This window comes from Notothenia rossii (assembly GCF_949606895.1).
Source record: "Notothenia rossii genome assembly, chromosome: 4".
Classification (NCBI taxonomy): Eukaryota; Metazoa; Chordata; class Actinopteri; order Perciformes; family Nototheniidae; genus Notothenia; species Notothenia rossii.
In genome coordinates, this window is record NC_136902.1 from 74,549,076 (window position 1) to 74,570,272 (window position 21,197).

The following is a 21,197-nucleotide window of genomic DNA, read 5'->3' on the forward strand; positions in this document are numbered from 1 at the left end:
ACATGTCCAAACTGATGACAATAGTGGCACTCTCACTCCTCTCTTGTTACCCTATACACATTCCCCGGCTCAGAGGGTGCAGCAGACTCAGTGGGTGCCCTCTCAGTAGCGACAGGGGAAAACACAGTTTTATGCATCAACACATATTCGTCAGCCAGTACAGCAGCTGCGGAGAGAGACTGTACTCTCTGTTCGTTTATGTATCCCACAATGCGGTCAGGCAACCCCCTTTTAAATTCTTCCATGAGAATTAATTATTTCAGAACAGAGTACTCTGCAGCGTTACACGAGTCAATCCACTTCGTAAATAACATCCCTTTCTCCCTGGCAAACTCAACATGGGTTTGATTAGAACCCTTTCTATGGTTCCTGAACTTCTGCCGGTAGGCTTCGGGAACTAGCTCGTACACCCTAAGTATGGCACGCTTCACCAGGTCGTAACTTAAGCTGTCCTCTAACGAAAGAGCAGAAACTGCCTCTTGAGCTCTCCCGTGAAGCCTACACCGTACTAACAGCGCCCAGGCTTCAGCCGGCCACTGTAGTGCCACTGCAAGGTGTTCAAACGCACAAAAATACGCATCCACTTCAGTCTCGAGGAAAACCGGCACTAATGCTACATTTTTCCCTACATTGAAAGCAGGTGGACGAGAAGGAAGTGAAAAGCTTTCTCTAGGATTGCAAATAACACCAGATGCGCGCAGTTCGGAGTCTAGCTCCATCTGCCGTATCCGGATCCGGACTTCCTTATCTGCTTCGATTATTTTTGCCTCCAACTGAAACTGCCTGTCTTGCTCCCTGTCTTTTGCCTCTAACTGAAGTTGCCTGTCTTTTGCTTCCAACTGAAGTCGGGCGAGGCGGACTTTGAGTTTATTCCCTTCCCGGGAATCTGTACTAGCAACCGGAGAGGGTGGACATTTACGAGGCGGCCTGAGCAGTGCTTCACACGGCTCGCCCCCCTCGCTGCCATCACTCTTCTCTTGGCTAAATGTAAACTCCGCCGCCTGCCTCTGATTTAATGGGTCTTCAGTTAAGGCGTTAGACCCTGGGAACTCAGCGGGCACAGCCAGTACTAGTAATTCCCTTCTCACCATCTCATCCCCCACCAATGCTTTCAACTCTTCCTTTAACATCTGCCGACTCACCACAAGACTGAAGTGCCGCGCTATTTCTATCAAGTCGTCCTTTTTACACCGGTCCAGCTCCTCATAGGACGGCCAAACTAAGAACGACTCTAAGGCGAAGGCCGCCATTCTCGGGTGTACTGCCCACCCGTATTTACAAAAGTGTTTGTTGCTATAACAAAACCACCTATAACCCCAGGGATTCTATTAAAAGTATCCCGGACACGAGCCCCCACGTGTTATGTTCCCTATTGGGCTAGGAGAGCCAAAGGGGAAATAACACGACCAGAGTGGTATTGGTAATAATTATAAGTGGTTTTATTACACCAAGAGAGAACTTCAAAAGGAAGTTTATAAACACAACAAAACCCTCCCGTTACACGGGGTACAAATGGTGACTCAAGAAGCTGCACACACACACAGCTGTAGCTGGTCTACAGGTGCTAATCACCTGGGTCTAAGCTAATATGGTTTGCACAGATAACAGCTGGTCAACAGGTACTAATCACCTGGGTCTAAGCTAATATGGTTTGCACAGATAACAGCTGGTCAACAGGTACTAATCACCTGGGTCTAAGCTAATGCGTTTTAAACAGATCACAACAGCTGGTCAACAGGTGCTACTCACCTGGGTCTAAGCTAATACACCTACACAACGTTACACAATAGGAAGGTACAACACTTTACTTGCACTCGGTTAAGTATCTGCGGATTACAGGGGGAGCTAACAGTATAACACACACAATAAGTATCGCAATGCTAGAGGCGTCTGTCTCCCAACACAGAGTCTCCCGAATGATCTCCGTTCCCAGCCTTTGTACTCCTCCCCCCGGGGAATGTGCCGGAAAGGGCGGGGACTGGATAACATCTCATCCAATCACCTCTTCGGATGCAGCGAGGGCGGGACGTCGGCGGCTGTAACAAACATGTTCATGCAATACTAAATACATTTTAACCATTTTTATATAAGCTGTCCACCATGTCAATACGTATCTCTTTGTGTAGCTGTATTGCTCTTTTGTAGAGGTTTTTCATTGCCAGCTAAAATCTTGCCTAGCAGGAAATTGGTCAGAACCTGCCCTGGTGTCATCCCCACAGCACCCCCCATTTGAAACATGTTCCCACGGCTATGGAGTGAACGCTTTTAATGAGGCGTCATTGAGGCTGGTGGAGGAAGCGTTGAAAGCATCCTGCTGCAGGGAAGCTGAGAGGGCGAGCATGAAGTGAGAGAGGGAATTGCCTATACGGCACATGAGCGCCGCTGTATCATAAGCCTTAGTGAGCAGGTCATCAGTGACCCAACATTGGGGTCGAGGGCACCTGGCATCCAACCTCAGACTGGGGGCAGGAAAAAGTCCACATTTTAATTAATTATGTTAGTTTAATAAAGTAAACTATAGATAAATGTCATATCAGCCAATACATTATTTGTTTCAACAAATAAGTCGATAACCATATATTTTTTCATTCTTAAGTGTTCTCCATGGAATAATGAACACACAATGGACATTAGTGTTTTTTTTATGAAAGCCACATAAAGAAGCTATAGAACATGCAATAATGTAAAGGGTTTCAATCTAGGAATAATAGTTGAACAATCCATTTGTGTATATGCACATGATTTAATCTGTTCGTCTCAAATGCAAAAATGCTAAATATGATAAAGGAAAGCTGTACAATTCAGATGGTAAAGTAAGAGCAACCTAGGCTGAATTATGATTCTTTGCTTAGAGTCTAGACAATGGTATCTTTACATCAAACTGTCATATATTTGCTTGTGTTATTGTATGCTATTAAAACACAGGGAATGAAGGGAATAATAAAGGAATAATCAGTTTTACCCAGACATTTCATTATTTATTCTAGAAATAGATTACATATTTAAGTCCTCAGGCAACACCACATGGGTATTTTCAATAACGTACCAATTACTATGGCCTTTGGTCCACACCCAAACAGCTTCTAAGTCCATTGAACATTAAGCTTATGTAAAACTACCAAGGTGACGATGTTCAGGAACTTCATTTTCAATGTAAATGTGTGGACAAGGAGAACAGAGTTTTTGGCATGTCATTTATTCCCTCCTTTGAGGTGTCACAAAGGAGGCGGCATTTCATGTTATAGCTGATAAGCCATAATAGAGCTGGTTCTAACCTTGTTATTTTTTAACATCTCAACACATAAATGCACAGTGTCTATTCCAACAAATTGAGAAACAGTGGGGTCACTGATGCATTGTACATGTCACATGGCAAGTACACAAAGGTGGCTGCCAACGTTATTGGTTATTGACCCGTTGTGTTGTCAAACCTGCCCATTGACCCTAATTACCGCTTCATTGTGTTGTCCCTTTTAAAGTGCTTGTGTGAACAATATTTCTTTTTGGAAAAAAGGAAAGAAAACATTAAAAAAAAAACTGTTTATATGTTAGCCAGGCCTCAGACCATTTTATATATTTATTGTTTGTGCTACATTTCCATCTTGGTTATTCAACGACCCATGATAGCTTTCTTTGTGTTCCTCTCTGGTCTCAGCAGTATAATGTAACATTTGGGACCAAACAGTGCCATCAAGAGGCCAAAACTGGAGGCCAGGATGGCAAATACCTCAACAACATCTGCATATTTGCCTGGGGAACTGATATAAGCAGGGACAAATGCCACCCACACAGCACAGAAGATCAGCATGCTAAAAGTGATGAGTTTGGCCTCATTGAAGCTATCTGGAAGATTCCTTGCCATAAATGCTAACAGGAAACTAAGTATAGCCAGTAAGCCAATATAACCCATTAACACTGCAAATCCAACTGTGGACCCGACTAAACACTCATACACTATTTTGTCATTGTGGTATTGAGTGTTTTTATGAGGAGCAGGTGAGGAAGAGACAAGCCAAGCAGTACAAATCACTGCCTGAATGGATGTAAGAAGCACAACTGTCCCTCTCTGCTGCAAAATACCAAACCACTTCAGACTGGCTCCACCTCCTGGCTTGGAGGCCTTGAACACAGCCAGAACCACCATGGTTTTAACAAGAATACAAGAGACACAAAGTACAAAACTTATCCCAAATGCTGCATGTCTCAATTGACATGTCCACAGTCTGGGACGGCCGATGAATAGTAGTGAACACAGGAAACATAGCTTAAGTGATGCTAAGAGCAGGAAACTTAGTTCTGAATTGTTTGCGCGTACCATGGGTGTGCTACGATGGTATATGAAGATTCCTAGGACAATAGCACAGACACATGTGCCGAGTAAAGACGTGGTTGTCAAACAGATACCCAGTGGCTCTTCATAAGAGAGGAACTCTGTTTCTTTAGGAACACAGTGGTCCTGCTGGGGGCTGGACCAGAAGTCCTCTGCACAACTGCTGCACTCCATGGAGTCTGTTAAAAAATTGGAAAGTGATAAGATAGGTGTACATGCTAAAATGGTATCTCCAAAGTGCAATTTCTGCAGGTCACCCTTGAAAAAGAGATCTTTTGATCTCAAGGGGCTTTCACCTGGTTAAATAAAGGCTACAAACAAACAAACAAACAAACAAACAAACAATGTTTTAAGCAAAATACCAACCAGTGGTATTACTGATCTTTCCCTCAGAACAAGGGATGCAGTCAAAACAGCACTCAGGTTGCCCCTTCTTCCTTACCATCCAGGTACCTGGAGGACAGCTCTCACTGCACACTGACTGGGGTGGCTGGAGGGAGCAACACACATATCTGTTATTTCTTCTTTACACTGTATCTATGGGAAACAAAAATATATCAAATTCAAAAGTAACCTTTTTTGCTTCAAAGTTCCAGAAGATTTTTTCTTCATCAAGTGTGAGTTCTCCACCTCTGTCTGACTCTTTGACCTCGCCCACACTCTGAACTTTAGTTTTTCCATTAGTGAGCCACTGCCAGTTCATGATATCATATATTGGTAAGGCATCACCATTCTCATCAAATGACACTTGATCCCCAAATGGTGTGGTGAAGTTGACCTTTTGCAAGTAATTCACAAGCTGTATCAGAAACAGGGAGAGGAAATTCTACATTACCATGGTAAACGCAGCTGTACCTCATATTCAATAATCAAACTGCATTTTACACCTATGTATATGTCAAGATATTAACATAACGGGATGCAGTTCAATCGATAGAAATTGACAGTTTTAAGACATGTTTGGCTCTGAGTTTACAAAATTATCCTTTAGTGTCTACCGGTAAAGAAAGACTAGTCAGCTTTCTGCTGTGACCTTTATTATTAGGAATTGAATAGCTTTGTATGTAATCCTATACCCTAAACGCTCTCTGCAAGAAATACTGAAGCATAGGATTTAGTCACATAAAGAAGTGGAGTGTAAACTGATATCACACCTGCCATGGCTCCATTCTTTGCAAATTTCCACAGCTGTGCCCACTGAAAGGCCCTCTCCCAGGCTCACACTGCAGCATGTTATCAAGAGCATACACCAGGGCATACACAGCCTTATACACGTTATACTCTGGTCTTAGGTTTGAAACATCCAAAAACTCAGTCTCCACACTTGTTAGATCTTCCTTCCCAGTGCATAGTGCTCCCCCAGCTTCCACCCAACCTGCTGGAGGTGGTGCGAATCTACAGTGAAATGTGTATTCCCAAAACTGATTTACCTGAAACATATACATGTGTTATAAATAATGTCAACATACTTGATTTTCCTTACAAATACCAGATCTGATTGCAATGTTAGACTTACCATGTTATTTCCATAGCTGTTTTTGTGGTTTAGGTCAGGACGTATTTGTAAGAGGAAGTCCCGGAACCCTGGTATTTCTCCTCGACGGATGGCAATGCCCATGGTGCCACCCAGGTACGGCATGAATTGGGGGGTCTGGAGCACAGCTGCTGCAGTCCAGGCTTCACTGGCCATCCACTGCAGGCCTGTCATATTCTGCCTCACCACCTGTGCATTGCATTATTTATAATAGACACATTTACTAGCATGACAGAGTTGATGTCCTACTAATTCATACATACGTGAAATCCAGTGTTTTGTACTTTTCATAGCTGTGGGTTAGTGTTGTTTGAGTTAAAGACCTCATGCTAAAACACTACTCAAAGTGCTTTTAACAAATAAGTTGTGTGATAAAATCACTTCAATCTAGTCATTACAAACAATGTTTCACAATTAAAACATTGAATTGCATGATTACATTTATATAATTTTGTTAACCTACAGTTTTTCCTCCCAAAGCCCCCCCCCCCCACACACACACACACACACACACACACACACACACACACACACACACACACACACACACACACACACACACACACACACACACACACACACACACACACACACACACACACACACACACACACACACACACACACACACACACACACACACAAGCATAATTAAGTTGTAATCAAACCAAACCTCTTCCATCAGATTTATCATGTGACTCTCATGTGCAAACACAATGACCACACGAGCAGTAGATTTCTTCATCACATCCACAATCCTTTTTAGTTCAAATGGATTATTGCCCCAGGGCAGAACCTCCAAGTAGGCCAGACAACCTCCACCAGACTGAGCCAGGTGAGATTGGAAGGATCGGGCAGCGTGGAGTCCATAATCATCATCACTGACCAGCAGACCGGTCCAAGTCCATCCAAAGCGCCTGAGAATCTGAATCATAGCATGCACCTATAGGTAAATGCACAGTAAAGGGATTATTGCATAAACTGGTATGATCTGCTAATTGTTTCACAATAGACTGTGTTAAATAATCTCCTAAAACCAAACAGCTATATATATGGCAAAAAAAGAATTTGACAGGTATAACACAAAAGGAATATATTTTCAGCGAGAAGTTTATTTCTGTGTGCAGATGCTTTAGTATACATTTCCTTTTTTGCTAATTGATGTTTACCTGGAAAGCATCACTTGGGATCGTCCTAAAAAAGGACGGAAACTTTTGCCGGTTACTCAGGCACGAACATGTGGCAAAATAACTCACCTGTAAAAGACACATTTACATTCTAAAAACAAGCCTTTACAAGCTCTCTCAACTGTTTAAAGGTTTATTATTGCATAGTCACAATTCACAATAAATTGAAATGAAAACAAAATGATTAAAGGTTATTATGGTGGAAAACTTACCATAGGTACTCTATACAAACCTAAGACGGCGGAGATGGCAATAGAACGTGTAGAGGAAGAATCCCCGACAATGCCTATGACTGGAGGGTTTCCTACACAGGTCTTGTTTAACATGAACTGCTCCTCTTGACCACTGGCTAGTGATAAAGCTGCACGAAACCCAATTCCTAGTTTGACACAGTTGTCATAAAGACTGTATCCCAGTGTCACATTAGGCAGCAGGTCAGAGTTTCTGTTGATCTCATCAACAGCAAAGGCCATGGCCTGGGCCTGCCTAAATCCTAGAACATCAAAACTGAGACAAAAAAAAACACTTTTGGAAAGTACAGCCTGAAACTTTTTTGCATAACTACTTATACTTTTCACAAACAGTTAAGCCAGTTGAATAGCAACAGTTCCAACAATACCTGAACACGTATAAAAGTAGACAATAGAGTGACATGTCTACAATGGCATGAATAAACAATGTCGTAAATTACAGTAATCTCTTAGTATTACATTGTAATAATGGGATTGCTATCCCCATGTTTCTGCTTTTTGTCGTATCCCTGACACACTTACCCATGGCAGATAGGTTGTTGTGGCTTTGAGGTAAAAGACAGGTCAGGAAAAACAGAAAAGAAGTGGATCTCAAACAGACCACCCAGAACCACATCCCCAGCCTTGTGCATCCCATTTAGTCGGAATTGTCCCTGTAAGTGGCAGGTGGTTGAATAAAGAGGGGAGGCCAAAGCAGAAGAAAAGTAGAAATAAAACATGAAATACACAAGTAACTTGAAATCTGAAAAAGGCAACATGACTTTCCTCCTGTATACCCCTTCTCTGAGCCAGGTCATAAAGTGTTATTGCTATATCAACCCTTTTTATTGACTTGCATTATTGTTTAATATTGCACACCACCCATCGGAGCATAAGCAAAGGTAGGGGCAGGGCCTAACACACATTTGATTTTAGATTCATTTTTTATTAGAATTATTATGTCATAATTGTTTGCCGTCTATATATATATATACATTAAAGTGATAATGCGGATTGATGCCTTCCAAAAAAACATCTACTTGCCTTGCTGTAAAAGTCAAAATGTCTTCCAGACAGCTCTGCAGCTTGACATCAGTAATAATGTGTGTATATTGTATGTATCAGAAGAGCTACTTCATACTGTGTATAATCCCACATTTGTGTGATACGCACACCAAATTACACTCATCAAAGCTCAAATCAGCCTCAGGAATGTCCACTAGATGGTACCATCACACCAAGATATTTAGTGAAATTTTACCTTGCACTACCTTTTGCAGAATCATGTGTAAGACAGGTATCCCTATTGAAACTGTCTGTACAATTTGTATTGTTATAGGCACAGGTGGGAAGTAACTAAGTACATTTACTCAAGTACTGTACTTAAGTACAATTTTGAGATACTGCTACTTTGTACTTTTACTCCACTACAATCCAGAGGTAAATCGTTTACTTTTACTCCACTACATTTATTCTGTACCTTTAGTTACTCTACAGATTTGGATCAATAATGTGAAATATAATCAATACTTATATAAGACTTTAGTTTTACTTGGAGTACTTTAAGTATATTTTGATGCTAACACTTTTGTACTTTTACTTGAGTAACATTTGGAATACAGGATTTTTACTTGTACAGTAACAGAATATTCATACATTCTGGTACTTCTACTTTTACCCAAGTACAAGATCTGAGTAACTCTCCCACATCTGGTTAATGATTTGACTTGTTCTGGCCCAAACCCAAGAAAGCATCTAATAGGGGTGCAAAATATGTTGTAATTCCAAAGGTGGGAAGTAGTAGAGTAAAAATACTTTGTTACTTTACTTAAGTAGGTATTTTTCTGGTATCAGTACTGTTGGAGTTTATACGATCTGAGTTTAGGATTAGCTGAAAAGAGTCCAGGAAGTTTATTTACAAGTTAACAGCGTTTAATAAAAACAATGGTACAATGATACAATGAATTTGCAAATGGGTAGGCCGGCCGAGCTTGCTCCATCCATAGGCGCGTTCACACAGGAGTACTTTTCCCGTTTAGTTCCGTTAGTACCACTTATGTCGCGTTCACACCAAAAAGAGTACTTAGTGCCGGGAACTTTTACCCCCTTTTTTAGTGCCTGCTAGAGAGGTGGTACCAAAAAAGTACCAAAAAAGTACCAATTTATATTGGCTAGGCGAATTGCAAACCATGCCCCGTAAAACTCAGAAAAGTTTTTTGAAGCCGCCATTGTATTTGCTGGCATTAGCATTAGTAGCATTAGCCCCGCGCACCTACGGAGAGAGTATAACTATGGCAACACAAAAAAAAGACATGGGAGCGGTGTAGTGATGAGGAGGTGTCTTACTCGGAAGGCTTCAGTAGAAGCTGCTGGGACTCCCAGCAGCTTCTACTGAAGCCAGTCCCCAACTCCGGGGACTTCCGCCCAGGGACTTCGGGTGGCACTATACGCCGTGAAGTTGTTTGCGGCCTGCCAGTGAACCCAAAGCAGAAGCAGAAGAAGAAGAAGAAGTGACGTCATCGGCTTCATTTGCGTAATCTTCCCTCCGGAAAAAATACTCTTGGTACTTAGTGCCCTGGGGCACTAACATTACATGTTACTTGTTAGACGCTTTTATCCAAAGCCCTGAGTCCTATAATATTCTATCTATAATATATAATTCTATCTATACGGTGCTGCTACATGCTAATGCTAAAAACACTGTCTGCCTAGACAGGAAGTTGAGTGTGTCGACAATGTCGTGAACATCCGGTTACAGAATAAAACAGTGTTATTAATTTAAAGTTTACGGTGTGGTGGAACATTACGGGACATAATTCACTGTGTTATATAGAGTGTGTTGCGCCACGGACCTGTTAGGTTGCGCACCAATGGTTTGTTATCATTCTAGATTGAGTAGCATGTAATGAAGTTGTTCCTACCTCTCTGTGTAAACTAATGGAAAATAAAGTGTGGAGTTCCATACTCAACACGCCGCCTCCGACTCCCATTCATCGGCTCCACACTGGTGACCCTGACGTTTTCGAGATAGATTCCGAAAACCTAGTGAACATGGCTGATCGCAATGTTTACGTAAACTGCCGGAATTTTGGGAACATGTCGCTGCGGCGTGGTTCGCACATGTGGAGGCGCACTTTGCCTGCCGCCAGGTCCATGACGAGGACCTGAAGTATTTTCACGTGGTGGCGGCGCTGGGGTGCTCCACGTCGTCCAGGTTGGTTGGATTTATCGCAGATCCCCCACGCTATGGCAAATATGAGGCGATTGCGTAAAGCCCTTCTCCTTAAGACATTTAGCTTATCTGCTAAGGTGAGGGCTCGCCAGATTTTTGAGATTCAGGATCTGGGGGACAGCATGCTGTCCCAGCTCATGGAGAAGATGCTGAATCTGCTGTGGGGGGAAGATCCCCAGATTTTGTTTGTGGAGACGTTCCTGCACCACTTGCCGCCCCGGGTTCAGACGGCGCTGGCCAACACGACCATTACTGAACCCCGCGCCCTGGCTGAAGAGGCTGACCGTTTCTTCCTGGCGACCCAGCAGCCCGGTGCAGATGTGCTGGCTGCGACGCTCAGTGCCCCCTCACCAGTTAGGAGGGCTTGGGGGGAGCAGGCCGCAGCAGCTCCAGGTCGGCGTGGGGACACGGGAGAGTGTTTTTACCACGTGCAGTTCGGGGCCAAGGCGAAGAAGTGCATCGTTCCCTGCAGCTACAAACCTCCGGCAAACGAGAGGGCTGGCGCTCGGTAGTGGCCCTGAGCGTTGGCGGCACCATGGAACGCCTGGGTATCATCCGCCGGTCTGACAGTGCTTGGGCCTCTCCTCTGCACATCGTCCCCAAGCCTATAGCGGTTGGCACCCATGTGGGGACTACTGCTGCCTCAACGGCGCCACGACGCCCGACCGCTACCCGGTGCCGCATATTCAGGACTTTTCAGCGCACCTGGCGGGTACTCTGGTATTTTCTAAGGTTGACCTGGTGAGTGCATAACACCAGGTGCCCATGCATCCCCTGGACATTTCCAAAACGGCGGTGATAACGCCATTTGGGTTGTTTGAGTTCCTGCGGATGCCTTTTGGGCATTTTGTTTTCGACAACACAAGCACAAACACACACACACACACACACACACACACACACACACACACACACACACACACACACACACACACACACACACACACACACACACACACACACACACACACACACACACACACACACACACACACACACGACACCAGTATAATTAAGTTGTAATCACACCGAACCTCTTCCATCAGATTTATAATGTGACTCATGTGCAAACACAATGACCACACGAGCAGTAGATTTCTTTATCACATCCACAATCCTTATTTAGTTCAAATGGATTATTGCCCCAGGGCAGAACCTCCAAGTAGGCCAGACAACCTCCACCAGACTGAGCCAGGTGAGATTGGAAGGATCGGGCAGCGTGGAGTCCATAATCATCATCACTGACCAGCAGACCGGTCCAAGTCCATCCAAAGCGCCTGAGAATCTGAATCATAGCATGCACCTATAGGTAAATGTACAGTAAAGGGATTATTGCATAAACTGACCAGTATGATCTGCTAATTGTTTCACAATAGACTGTTAAATAATCTCCTAAAACCAAACAGCTATATCTATGGCAAAAAAAGAATTTGACAGGTATTACACAAATTATTGTGTACATATTAGTTGGGTTGTTCATTAATTGATCCCAACATTTTAAATAAAGTAAAGTTCACCATATAACTTCAATTCAGTTTTTTTTTTAAAGCATTACCATAATAATTGTTATGTTGTTTCCAAGGAAGAGGTAGTCACCCTCAAATCTACAATTTATTTCCCCACTTTGTTTTTCTTTGCTTGTGTTCTAAATGGTTGTTGTTCAGTGTTGAAAACATTCACAGCTAACAATGACATAACTACAATTTGAAATAGAAGAGCTTTAGTGTTCTATTAATATAAAGTGAGGTCCAGTTACCAGTTACTCTATGAAACGGCTGGTAGTTAAGGGGGTCTTTTCACTTAAGTACATTTCGAAGCCCATCCCTTTTTTACTTTTACTTGAGTAAAGAAGTTTAGTCAGTACTTCTACTTTTACCAAAGTATTTTTAAAACACGTATCTGTACTTCGACTTGAGTAAGGATGTGTGTACTTTTTCCATCTCTGTGTAATTCACAACAGAAAACCCAGAAATAAGCATTGTAATTATAATTACAATATAGGCCTGTTGCATCAAACCTCTGACAACAATTAGACAACAAGGAGATGATTTTTCAAATAGGACTACATTTTGATCTTAATTTTCATGCAGTCTTTATAAAATACTTAATTGTATAGGCACGGATATTGTATGTTTTGCCACCCATCAGGGAACAGACTGGGGGCAGGACAAAGTATACATTTTAATTAATTATGTTAGTTTAAAATGGTAAACTATAGAATAAATGCTATGTCATATCATTAAAAACATGATTTGCTTCAGTAAATAAGTCTACAACCATATTTTGATTTCTTACATTTTCTCATTGGAATAATGAACACACCAAGGATATTCATGTTTGTTTATGAAAGCCACATAGAGAAGCTAGAACACGCAATAATATATAGGGTATCAATGTAGGAATAATAAGAAAAAAACATTTGTGTATATGCACATGATATTTATTATGTTTTCTCAAGTGCAAAAATGCAAAATATGATTAAAGATGTACAATTCAGTAAGAGCAACCTAGGCTGAGCTATGATTATTTGCTTAGACAATAGCATCTTCACATCAAACTGTCATATATTTGCTTGTGTTATTGTATTAAAACACAGAGAAAAAAGGGAATAATAAAGGAATAATCAGTTTTACCCAGACATTTCATTATTCATTCTAGAAATAGATAACATATTTAAGTCCTCAGGCAACACCACATGGGTATTTTCAATAACATACCAATTACCATGGCCTTTGGTTCACACCCAAACAGCTTCGAAGTCCATTGAACATTAAGCTTATGTAAAACTACCAAGGTGACAATGTTCAGGAACTTCATTTTCAATGTAAATGTGTGGACAAGGAGAACAGAGTTTTGGCTTGTAATGTCATTTATTGCCTCCCTTGAGGTGTCACAAATGAGGCAACATTTAATTTAATAGCTGATAAAGCCATAATAGAGCTGGTTCTAACCTTGTTATTTTTTTTAACATGTCAACCATAGATGTCAACACATACATGCACAGTGTCTATTTCAATAAATTGAGAAACAGTGGGGTCACTGATACATTGTACACTGATGTCACATGGCCAATACACAAATGTGGCTGCCAATGCCATTGGTTATTGACCCGTTGTGTTTTTGATCCGTTGTGTTGTCAAACCCTAATTACCGCTTCATTGTGTTGTCACTTAGTGTGCTTTGTGAACAAGATTTCTTTTTCGACAAAGGAAAGAAAACGTTAAACCTGTTTATATGTTAGCCAGGCCTCAGACCATTTTATATATTTATTGTTTGTGCTACATTTCCATCTTGGTTATTCAACGACCCATGATAGCTTTCTTTGTGTTCCTCTCTGGTCTCAGCAGTATAATGTAACATTTGGGACCAAACAGTGCCATCAAGAGGCCAAAACTGGAGGCCAGGATGGCAAATACTTCTACGGCATCTGCATATTTGCCTGGGGAGTTTATGTAAGCAGGAACAAATGCCACCCACACAGCACAGAAGATCAGCATGCTAAAAGTGATGAGTTTGGCCTCATTGAAGCTATCTGGAAGATTCCTTGCCATAAATGCTAACAGGAAACTAAGTATAGCCAGTAAGCCAATATAACCCATTAACACTGCAAATCCAACTGTGGAACCGACTACACACTCATACACTATTTTGTCATTGTAGTATTGAGTGTTTTTTTGAGGCACTGGTGAGGAAGAGACAAGCCAAGCAGTACAAATCACTGCCTGAATGGATGTAAGAAGCAAAACTGTCCCTCTCTGCTGTCCAGCACCAAACCACTTCAGACTGGCTCCACCTCCTGGCTTGGAGGCTTTGAACACAGCCAGAACCACCATGGTTTTAACAAGAATACAAGAGATACAAAGTACAAAGCTTATCCCAAATGCTGCATGTCTCAATTGACATGTCCACAGTCTGGGATGGCCGATAAACAGCAGTGAACACAGGAAACATAGCTTAAGTGATGCTAAGAGCAGGAAACTTAGTTCTGAATTGTTGGCACGTACCATGGGTGTGCTACGGTGATGGATAAAGATTCCTAGGACAACAGCACAGATAAATGTGCCGAGTAAAGAGGCGGTTGTCAAGCAGATACCAAGAGGCTCTTCATAAGTGAGGAACTCTGTTTTTTTAGGAACACAGTGGTCACGCTGGGGGCTGGACCAGAAGTCCTCTGGACAAATGCTGCACTCCATGGAGTCTGTTAAAATAAGGGAAAAGAGAGAACACTGACAGTTAAGTTGAATGGGCCACTAATGCCCAAAACTTTATTGCTCGCCATGCAGTGGTGGACTTGTGCTTTTTTTTACACCTGGGCATCAAGAAAGAGACAAATGTATAATCGCTGGTTTAGGATGCCGTTTTATAATGATACCAACCAGTTTCATTGCTGTACTTTCCCTCAGAACAAGCGACACAGTCATAACAGCAAACAGGCTGTCCTTTTTTTCTGGTCATGCGGCTACCTGGAGAACAGCTCTCACTGCACTTGGACTGGGGTGGCTGTCAGGATTGTAAAAGTTATAGAACAGTTATTCAACACTTTTTGATTGTGTTATTGTGTGTCATAAAGTACAGAAATCAAAAGAAAAAACAATAAACAGGAATAACCTGTTTGAAGACAAAGCTCCAGAAGATGTTTTCTTCATCAAGTGTGAGTTCTTCACCCTTGGAGGCAGACTTCTTAACAACACCCACATTCTGAACATTTATTTTTCCATCAGGGAGCCACTGCCAGTTCATGATGTCATATATTGGTAAGGCATCACCATTCTCATCAAATGATACTTGATCCCCAAATGTTGTTGTAAAGTTGACCTTTTCCAAGTAATGTATAAGCTACACAGGGATACAACACAGACATACAATTTGAGAAGGTGAGAAAAAATATTTACTGTTGTTGATTTTGCATTAGTATTGTGATGTTCTGTATGATATATTGTGGATTTAGTCATTCTGGTCTACAAGTATTATAGTCAAAAACATCAACCACCTTTGCGATTAAATAATTACGTTTGTCATAAGAAATAGATTTTTATTTTGTCTTGTAACTTCTATGATTAAATATGTTGTCTTTTACTCAAAGACAATCTGGAGAGTATGTCTTCTTTCCCACACATGTATTTCATTAAGTAACTCTAGATGAAGCAGGAGATTAAAAAAACTAAACAGGTGTAGTGCAAACTGATATCACACCTGCCATGGCTCCAGTGTTTGCAAAGCAGCACAGCTGTGCCCACTGAAAGGCCCTCTCCCTGGCACACAGCGCAGCATATCATCAAGGGCATATGCCAGGGAATACACAGCCTTGTAAATATTGTATTCTGGCCTGAGGTTTGAAACATCCAAAAACTCAGACTCCACACTTGCTAGATCTTCCTGCCCAGTGCATAGAGCTCCCCCAGCTTCCACCCAACCTGCTGGAGGTGGTGCAAATTTACACCGAAATGTGTATTCCCAAAACTGACTTACCTGAAATGTAATAAAAACAAAATATTAACAGAAATAGCAATTATAAATATGGAATTTACAGAAATGATAGTAAGATAACACTCTTACCATTCTATTCCTATGATTGTTTGACTTGTCAGGACTTGTTTTTAATAGAAAATCCCTGAGCCCTGATATTTCCCCTCGACGGATGGCAATGCCCAGGGTGCCACCCAGGTACGGCATGAGGCGGGGGGTCTGGAGCACAGCTGCTGTAGTCCAGGCTTCACTGGCCATCCACTGCAGGCCTGTAATATTCTGCCTCACCACCTGTAATATATATATATATCTTATTTAATCACATTTTTCAGACTGACGTATAAATAACATAACTTATTTAATAGGAATGAATACTTAAACTACTACAAATTACATTTAAAGCAGATATTTTAGATGGGTAGATGAAAAATAGATAGAGATATAGATTGATACTGTAAATACCTCTTCCATTAGTTGAATCATGTGGATCTGATGTGCAAACACAATGACCACACGAGCGGTTGATTTCTTCATTAAATGGACAATCCTCTTAAGTTCAGTTGGGTTGTCACCCCAGGGCAAAATCTCAGAGTAGGCCAGACAACCTCCAATAGACTCAGTTAAGTCAGATTGGAAGGATCGGGCAACATGGCGGCCATAATCATCATCACTGACCAGCAGACCGGTCCAAGTCCAGCCAAAGTGTTTCATAATCTGAATCATAGCACGCACCTAAAGAAATATAGAGCATAGGGATACCTGTTCATGTCTCACAATAAAATAAGAAGATTTTTACCACTACACTTATTTTCTATATCAACGTAGTTTCATTAAGGATACAGAACGCCAACACAGTACATTTACACACAATTAAAGCTCAGTAAACTCTTTGTAAAACATATGTATTGCATTTCTAGAACATAGTTTATTTGACCTGGAAAGCATCACTTGGGATTGTTCTGAAGAAGGATGGAAACCTCCGCCTATCACTCAGGCAGGAACATGTGGCAAAGTAACTCACCTATAAAGACATACAGTATTCACAAAAATGTGACTTTTAAAATATTACTTCAAATCAGGGTAAATAAATAAATAATGTCAGCTATTACAAATGAACTGTTTTAAAATATGCATTAAAAAGGTAACTTCTACCAAATAAAGCCTGATATTCAATGTAATATTTACCATCCTTTCATTTTAAAATGTGAAGTATATACAAATTTGGTGCATCAAAAGAACAGCTAAAACCGAAGACAGTAAACTTACCATGGGCAATTTGAATAAACCTATCACATCAGATGTGGCGATAGAAAAGGTTGAAAAGGAATCTCCCACAATCCCAAGGACTGGGGGGGTCCCTAAACAGGTCTCTTGAAGCAGAAACTGCTCCTCTCGACCACTGGCTAGTGACAATGCAGCACTGAATCCAATTACAAGTGTGGCACAGTTGTCATAAAGACTGTATCCCAGAGACACATTCTGTAGCAGGTTGGGGTTTTTGTTGATCTCATCAATAGCATAGGCCATGGTCATGGCATGCCTAAATGCTGGAGGGTCAAAACTAACAAAAACAATTCTAGATTAACCACAGATTGAAAAATCAATATATAATCATCAGCAAATGTTATCTACTTCATGTGTTTGAAACTTACCCTTGGCAGCTGAGCTGATTTGGCTCTGACGTGAATGTCGGCTCATGGAAGACAGAGGTGTAGTGGACCTCAAACAGACCACCGAGGATCACATCACCAGCCTTGTGCATCTCATTAAAATTAAACTGTTTCCTTAATTTACAGGAGGAGAAAAGAGAGGAAGACTCAGACAAGAACCAAATCAAGAACAGAAATGTCTCAAGAAATGCCCCCATAATGGCCCTCCTTCCTACACCCATTTGGTTTCATGCAATGTTACCTAATTTTATAAGTAGGGCTAAGTCATGTCTTTGGTCATGCTGGTTTTCGTCATAGTTTCACACCGCCCATCAGGGCACAGGCAGTAGTGTAAGGGCAGGGCATGCATATCAAACCAGATTTACAGGCAATGTAATGATGACATTATTTATTTGCTGTATAATTTTCTGTTAATTTCTTTGTCCGGGGTACTTCATTTGTTTGTTAATTTGAAATTGGAGTGCAACCTTAAACTCTGTAAAATGTTGCTGAATGGAACAAAATCATATTTCTAACTTGAATACATAAAGAGGAAAAGAAAAGTAAACAAGAATAAATAAATATAACAGAGATAGCATTTATTTTCCAGCTCCGGATAAACCCAGAATAGTTGATTACTCAAAGATTGGATGTTAATGTGGCAGATTTGTCTGGCAGTTACCCTGTTGTTTTATAGCCTGCGGAACGTCGAAGACCCGCTCAACACTGCTTGCAGCTTTAATTATTATTATTATTATTATTATTATTATTATTATTATTATTATTATTATTATTATTGCTGTTGTTGCTATAATGCAGGGGTATTATTATCCAGTTGAATGTCCTTACCTACTGGCCTAGTTAAATCAAAGTGGTTACTTTTTTTTGGCTGGGCAGTGTAGTTTTACACACCGTCTTATTTGACTTTCTCAGGACCTAAAACAGTTTTTTCTGGGTGAAGGGGGGTCAGGAGGACGGGATTTTGGGCTGACAGCCCAGGAGCACAGCGGAGGACCCGGAAGGGATCTCGGGCGGACGGCCCGGGGGCAAGGCAGAAGCTGAGAAGGGGGACTTGGGAGGACGGCCCGGGGGCAAGGCAGAGTCCAAGGTGGGGGACTCGGGCGGACGGCCCGGGGGCAAGGCAGAGACCAAGGTGGGGGCCTCGGGCGGACGGCCCGGGGGCAAGGCAGAGTCCATGGTGGGGCGAAGGCCACAGCGGGCAAACTCAGGGGGCCGAGCATGAGGGTGAAGGCAGCGGCAGGAAGAGTCAGGGGGCCGGGCCCCAGGGCGGGGACCGCGGCAGGAAGAGTCAGGGGGCCGGGCCCCAGGGCGAGGACCGCGGCTCTCAGGGGGCCGGGCTCGAGGGCGAAGACCAGACAGCTCCGGAGGCCGGGCAGGACCCGGTGTCGGCCGAAAAGGAACCGGAGCCGGTGGGACAGGCTTCGGCAGGATCCACCACGGAAGAGGACCAGGAGTTGGCAGGACCTCCGGTGAGACAGGTGATGGCGGGGCCTCCAACGGAACAGGAAAATGGGTTGGCAGGACCCCCGGCAGAAGAGTCGTCGGCGGGACCCCCAACGGGACAGGACATGGGATTGGCAGGACCCCCGGCAGGAGAGTAGTCGGCGGGACCTCCAACGGGACTGGACATGGAGCTGGCAGGACCCCCAGCAGGACCCCCAACGGGACAGGAGATATGGTTGGCAGGACCCCCGGCAGGAGAGTAGTCGGCGGGACCCCCAACGGGACAGGACACAGGATTGGCAGGACCCCCGGCAGGACCTCCAACGTCACGGGACATAGGGTTGGCAGGACCCCCGGCAGAAGAGTAGTCGGCGGGGCCTCCAACGGCACAGGACACAGGGTTGGCAGGACCCCCGGCAGAGGAGCAGTCGGCGGGACCCCCAACGGGACAGGACATAGGGTTGGCAGGACCCCCGACAGAAGAGTAGTCGGCGGGAGCCCCAACGGGACAGGACATGGAGTTGGCAGGACCCCCAGCGGAACCTCCACCGGCACTTCAGTAGGGACTTGAGTAGGAACTGGGGCCGGGACCATGGCTGCTGGGGCCAGAACTGGGTCCGGAACCATGGCTGCTGGGGCCAGAACTTGGGCCGGAACCATGGCTCTTGGGGCTCGGGCTGCTAGCCTGGCCCATGGATTTATAATAAGAACTGGATACAGCGTGGGAGGCGGGGCCTCATTCATTCCTATGAGAGTTGCTCATTGGCGCATGATGATAAAATGGCCCAACTTTTGAGAAAGCGAAACGTCACAGATTAACCGGCATGCCTGAGAAGTACCCGTATGTGCGCTCATAGCGTACACGTAACAGCACCGCACGTTCATGACAGCATGGTAATGGCTTGTTTTTATGATGGATTTGATATTAACGAGGCGGCAGTTAGCAGCTAGCGGCTATTTAATAATTATGCTAATGTGCACATCAATCGTTATGTACTTATATTACGCTGTAACAGGATCTAGTGATATCCAAGCAACAGAGCTTCATTTAGCATGAAATAATTATTGCGCTGTATATATATATATATATATATATACAGTGCAATAAGCTTCTTAGTGCAATAAGAAGCTACAGGGACGTTAATCTAACGTCGGTAATATTAACTTTATTTAATACAACATTTACGTTACAATATTTAATCATACAGCCCATGTAGTATAATATTTTACAAATGATGAATTACAGCAAACATGTGCAATATATCCATTATTACAGCTCCGTGGGATGGCAGTGAGACGATATGGGTCCGTTATTATTGTGCATCCATGGGTAAAGATAAACGCATGTAGTGCTGAACCTGCTGAACACGTAACATGAACGTGCCGGGTGGCGCGGTCCCGTGGGTTAGATGTGCGTTCATAATGATACATGGATATAACTCTCAGAATAACGTTATTAGCACATTTTTACAACTTGAGGAACGAATGTTTTTAATAAGGGCTATACAAGTGTTCATACTGGGTGGTTTATTTAGTTTAAAAAAAATTATCCAACGATTTACAGACCATTCTTTCCCATGTAAGTCAATGGGAAAAAGTGTTTCCGGGCCCAGCAACCTAAAGGAAGTGTAGTACTGCAGTTTGGCCACAACGAATATTCTACTCAGAGTCCGGCACACTTCCTGGGGGCTTGGCCTGGCCTTGTGACTCCTTCTTTTAATAGCCGTTTGGAGGCTTCGTGGACCTCCAAAAGCCAGACGAGTTCCAGAGAACGGCTCCTGGACAGGAGCAGGAGCTGGGGCAGAAGCAAGGGTTGACTCCAAACGGACCACACCGATGCGTGTGGTGTCATAAAGGGAATTGGGAGGCAGAGAGCTAGCATGCCTGAGGCTAGCAGGCAGGGGATAACACACCGAGAGGAACTCCAAAATCCAACCAGGTAAGAATCTCACCAAGCCTGGTTTCTCCATAGTTATCTGACGTGCCTCTGCCAGAGCAGCCTCTCACTGCTGAACCCGGACACTCCCATCCATCGATCAGAGCAGTAAGCCAAAGAAAAGGTCAAATCCAACGATTCCTGCTCAAAAGGATCTGCTTGGCCCATAT

The 21,197-nt window shown here is 43.0% G+C and overlaps 3 protein-coding genes across 5 annotated transcripts in view; 1 reads left to right on the forward strand and 2 right to left on the reverse strand.

Moving 5' to 3' along the window:
* Positions 1 to 3,492: 3,492 nt before the first annotated feature.
* LOC307036869 (extracellular calcium-sensing receptor-like) lies at positions 3,493 to 7,966 on the reverse strand. Its single transcript, XM_079677481.1, has 9 exons — positions 7,824 to 7,966; positions 7,263 to 7,557; positions 7,033 to 7,119; positions 6,537 to 6,806; positions 5,847 to 6,053; positions 5,485 to 5,760; positions 4,905 to 5,129; positions 4,697 to 4,820; positions 3,493 to 4,509 (listed from the first exon to the last, which is right to left on the reverse strand). Exons 1-9 carry the CDS (start codon positions 7,931 to 7,933, stop codon positions 3,611 to 3,613), a joined length of 2,493 nt encoding a protein of 830 aa, XP_079533607.1. The 5' UTR covers positions 7,934 to 7,966; the 3' UTR covers positions 3,493 to 3,610.
* Positions 7,967 to 9,994: 2,028 nt separating this feature from the next.
* On the forward strand, positions 9,995 to 13,974 carry LOC307037479 (uncharacterized protein). Its single transcript, XM_079678368.1, has 2 exons — positions 9,995 to 11,253; positions 13,857 to 13,974. Exon 1 carries the CDS (start codon positions 10,527 to 10,529, stop codon positions 11,022 to 11,024), a length of 498 nt encoding a protein of 165 aa, XP_079534494.1. The 5' UTR covers positions 9,995 to 10,526; the 3' UTR covers positions 11,025 to 11,253; positions 13,857 to 13,974.
* The window catches only part of LOC307037449 (extracellular calcium-sensing receptor-like), a 40,733-nt gene continuing 31,848 nt past the window's right edge, over positions 12,313 to 21,197 (reverse strand). The window contains exons 2-10 of one of the 3 annotated variants that reach the window (XM_079678325.1): positions 17,631 to 17,762; positions 17,245 to 17,539; positions 16,913 to 16,999; positions 16,441 to 16,710; positions 16,069 to 16,269; positions 15,706 to 15,981; positions 15,121 to 15,348; positions 14,889 to 15,012; positions 12,313 to 14,710 (exon numbers count right to left, since the gene is read on the reverse strand). In XM_079678325.1, the coding sequence (XP_079534451.1) occupies positions 13,812 to 14,710; positions 14,889 to 15,012; positions 15,121 to 15,348; positions 15,706 to 15,981; positions 16,069 to 16,269; positions 16,441 to 16,710; positions 16,913 to 16,999; positions 17,245 to 17,539; positions 17,631 to 17,740 (2,490 nt within the window). In that variant the 5' untranslated portion in view covers positions 17,741 to 17,762 and the 3' untranslated portion in view covers positions 12,313 to 13,811. Of the gene's footprint in view, positions 14,711 to 14,888; positions 15,013 to 15,120; positions 15,349 to 15,705; positions 15,982 to 16,068; positions 16,270 to 16,440; positions 16,711 to 16,912; positions 17,000 to 17,244; positions 17,540 to 17,630; positions 17,863 to 21,197 lie in introns of those variants that run through there. The other 2 variants (XM_079678324.1, XM_079678326.1) reach the window with 2 other exon arrangements.

What these genes read in the sequence shown, in the direction of transcription:
- LOC307036869 (XM_079677481.1), bottom strand. Translation starts at nt 7,933, where the DNA reads ATGCACAAGGCTGGGGATGTGGTTCTGGGTGGTCTGTTTGAGATCCAC. An exon ending in TGATAAATCTGATGGAAGAG is followed by an intron (nt 6,054 to 6,536) that starts GTTTGGTTTGAT and finishes TGCAATGCACAG; the next exon opens with GTGGTGAGGCAGAATATGAC. An exon ending in AAAGATCAGTAATACCACTG is followed by an intron (nt 4,510 to 4,696) that starts GTTGGTATTTTG and finishes ATTTTTTAACAG; the next exon opens with ACTCCATGGAGTGCAGCAGT.
- LOC307037479 (XM_079678368.1), top strand. Translation starts at nt 10,527, where the DNA reads ATGGCAAATATGAGGCGATTGCGTAAAGCCCTTCTCCTTAAGACATTT.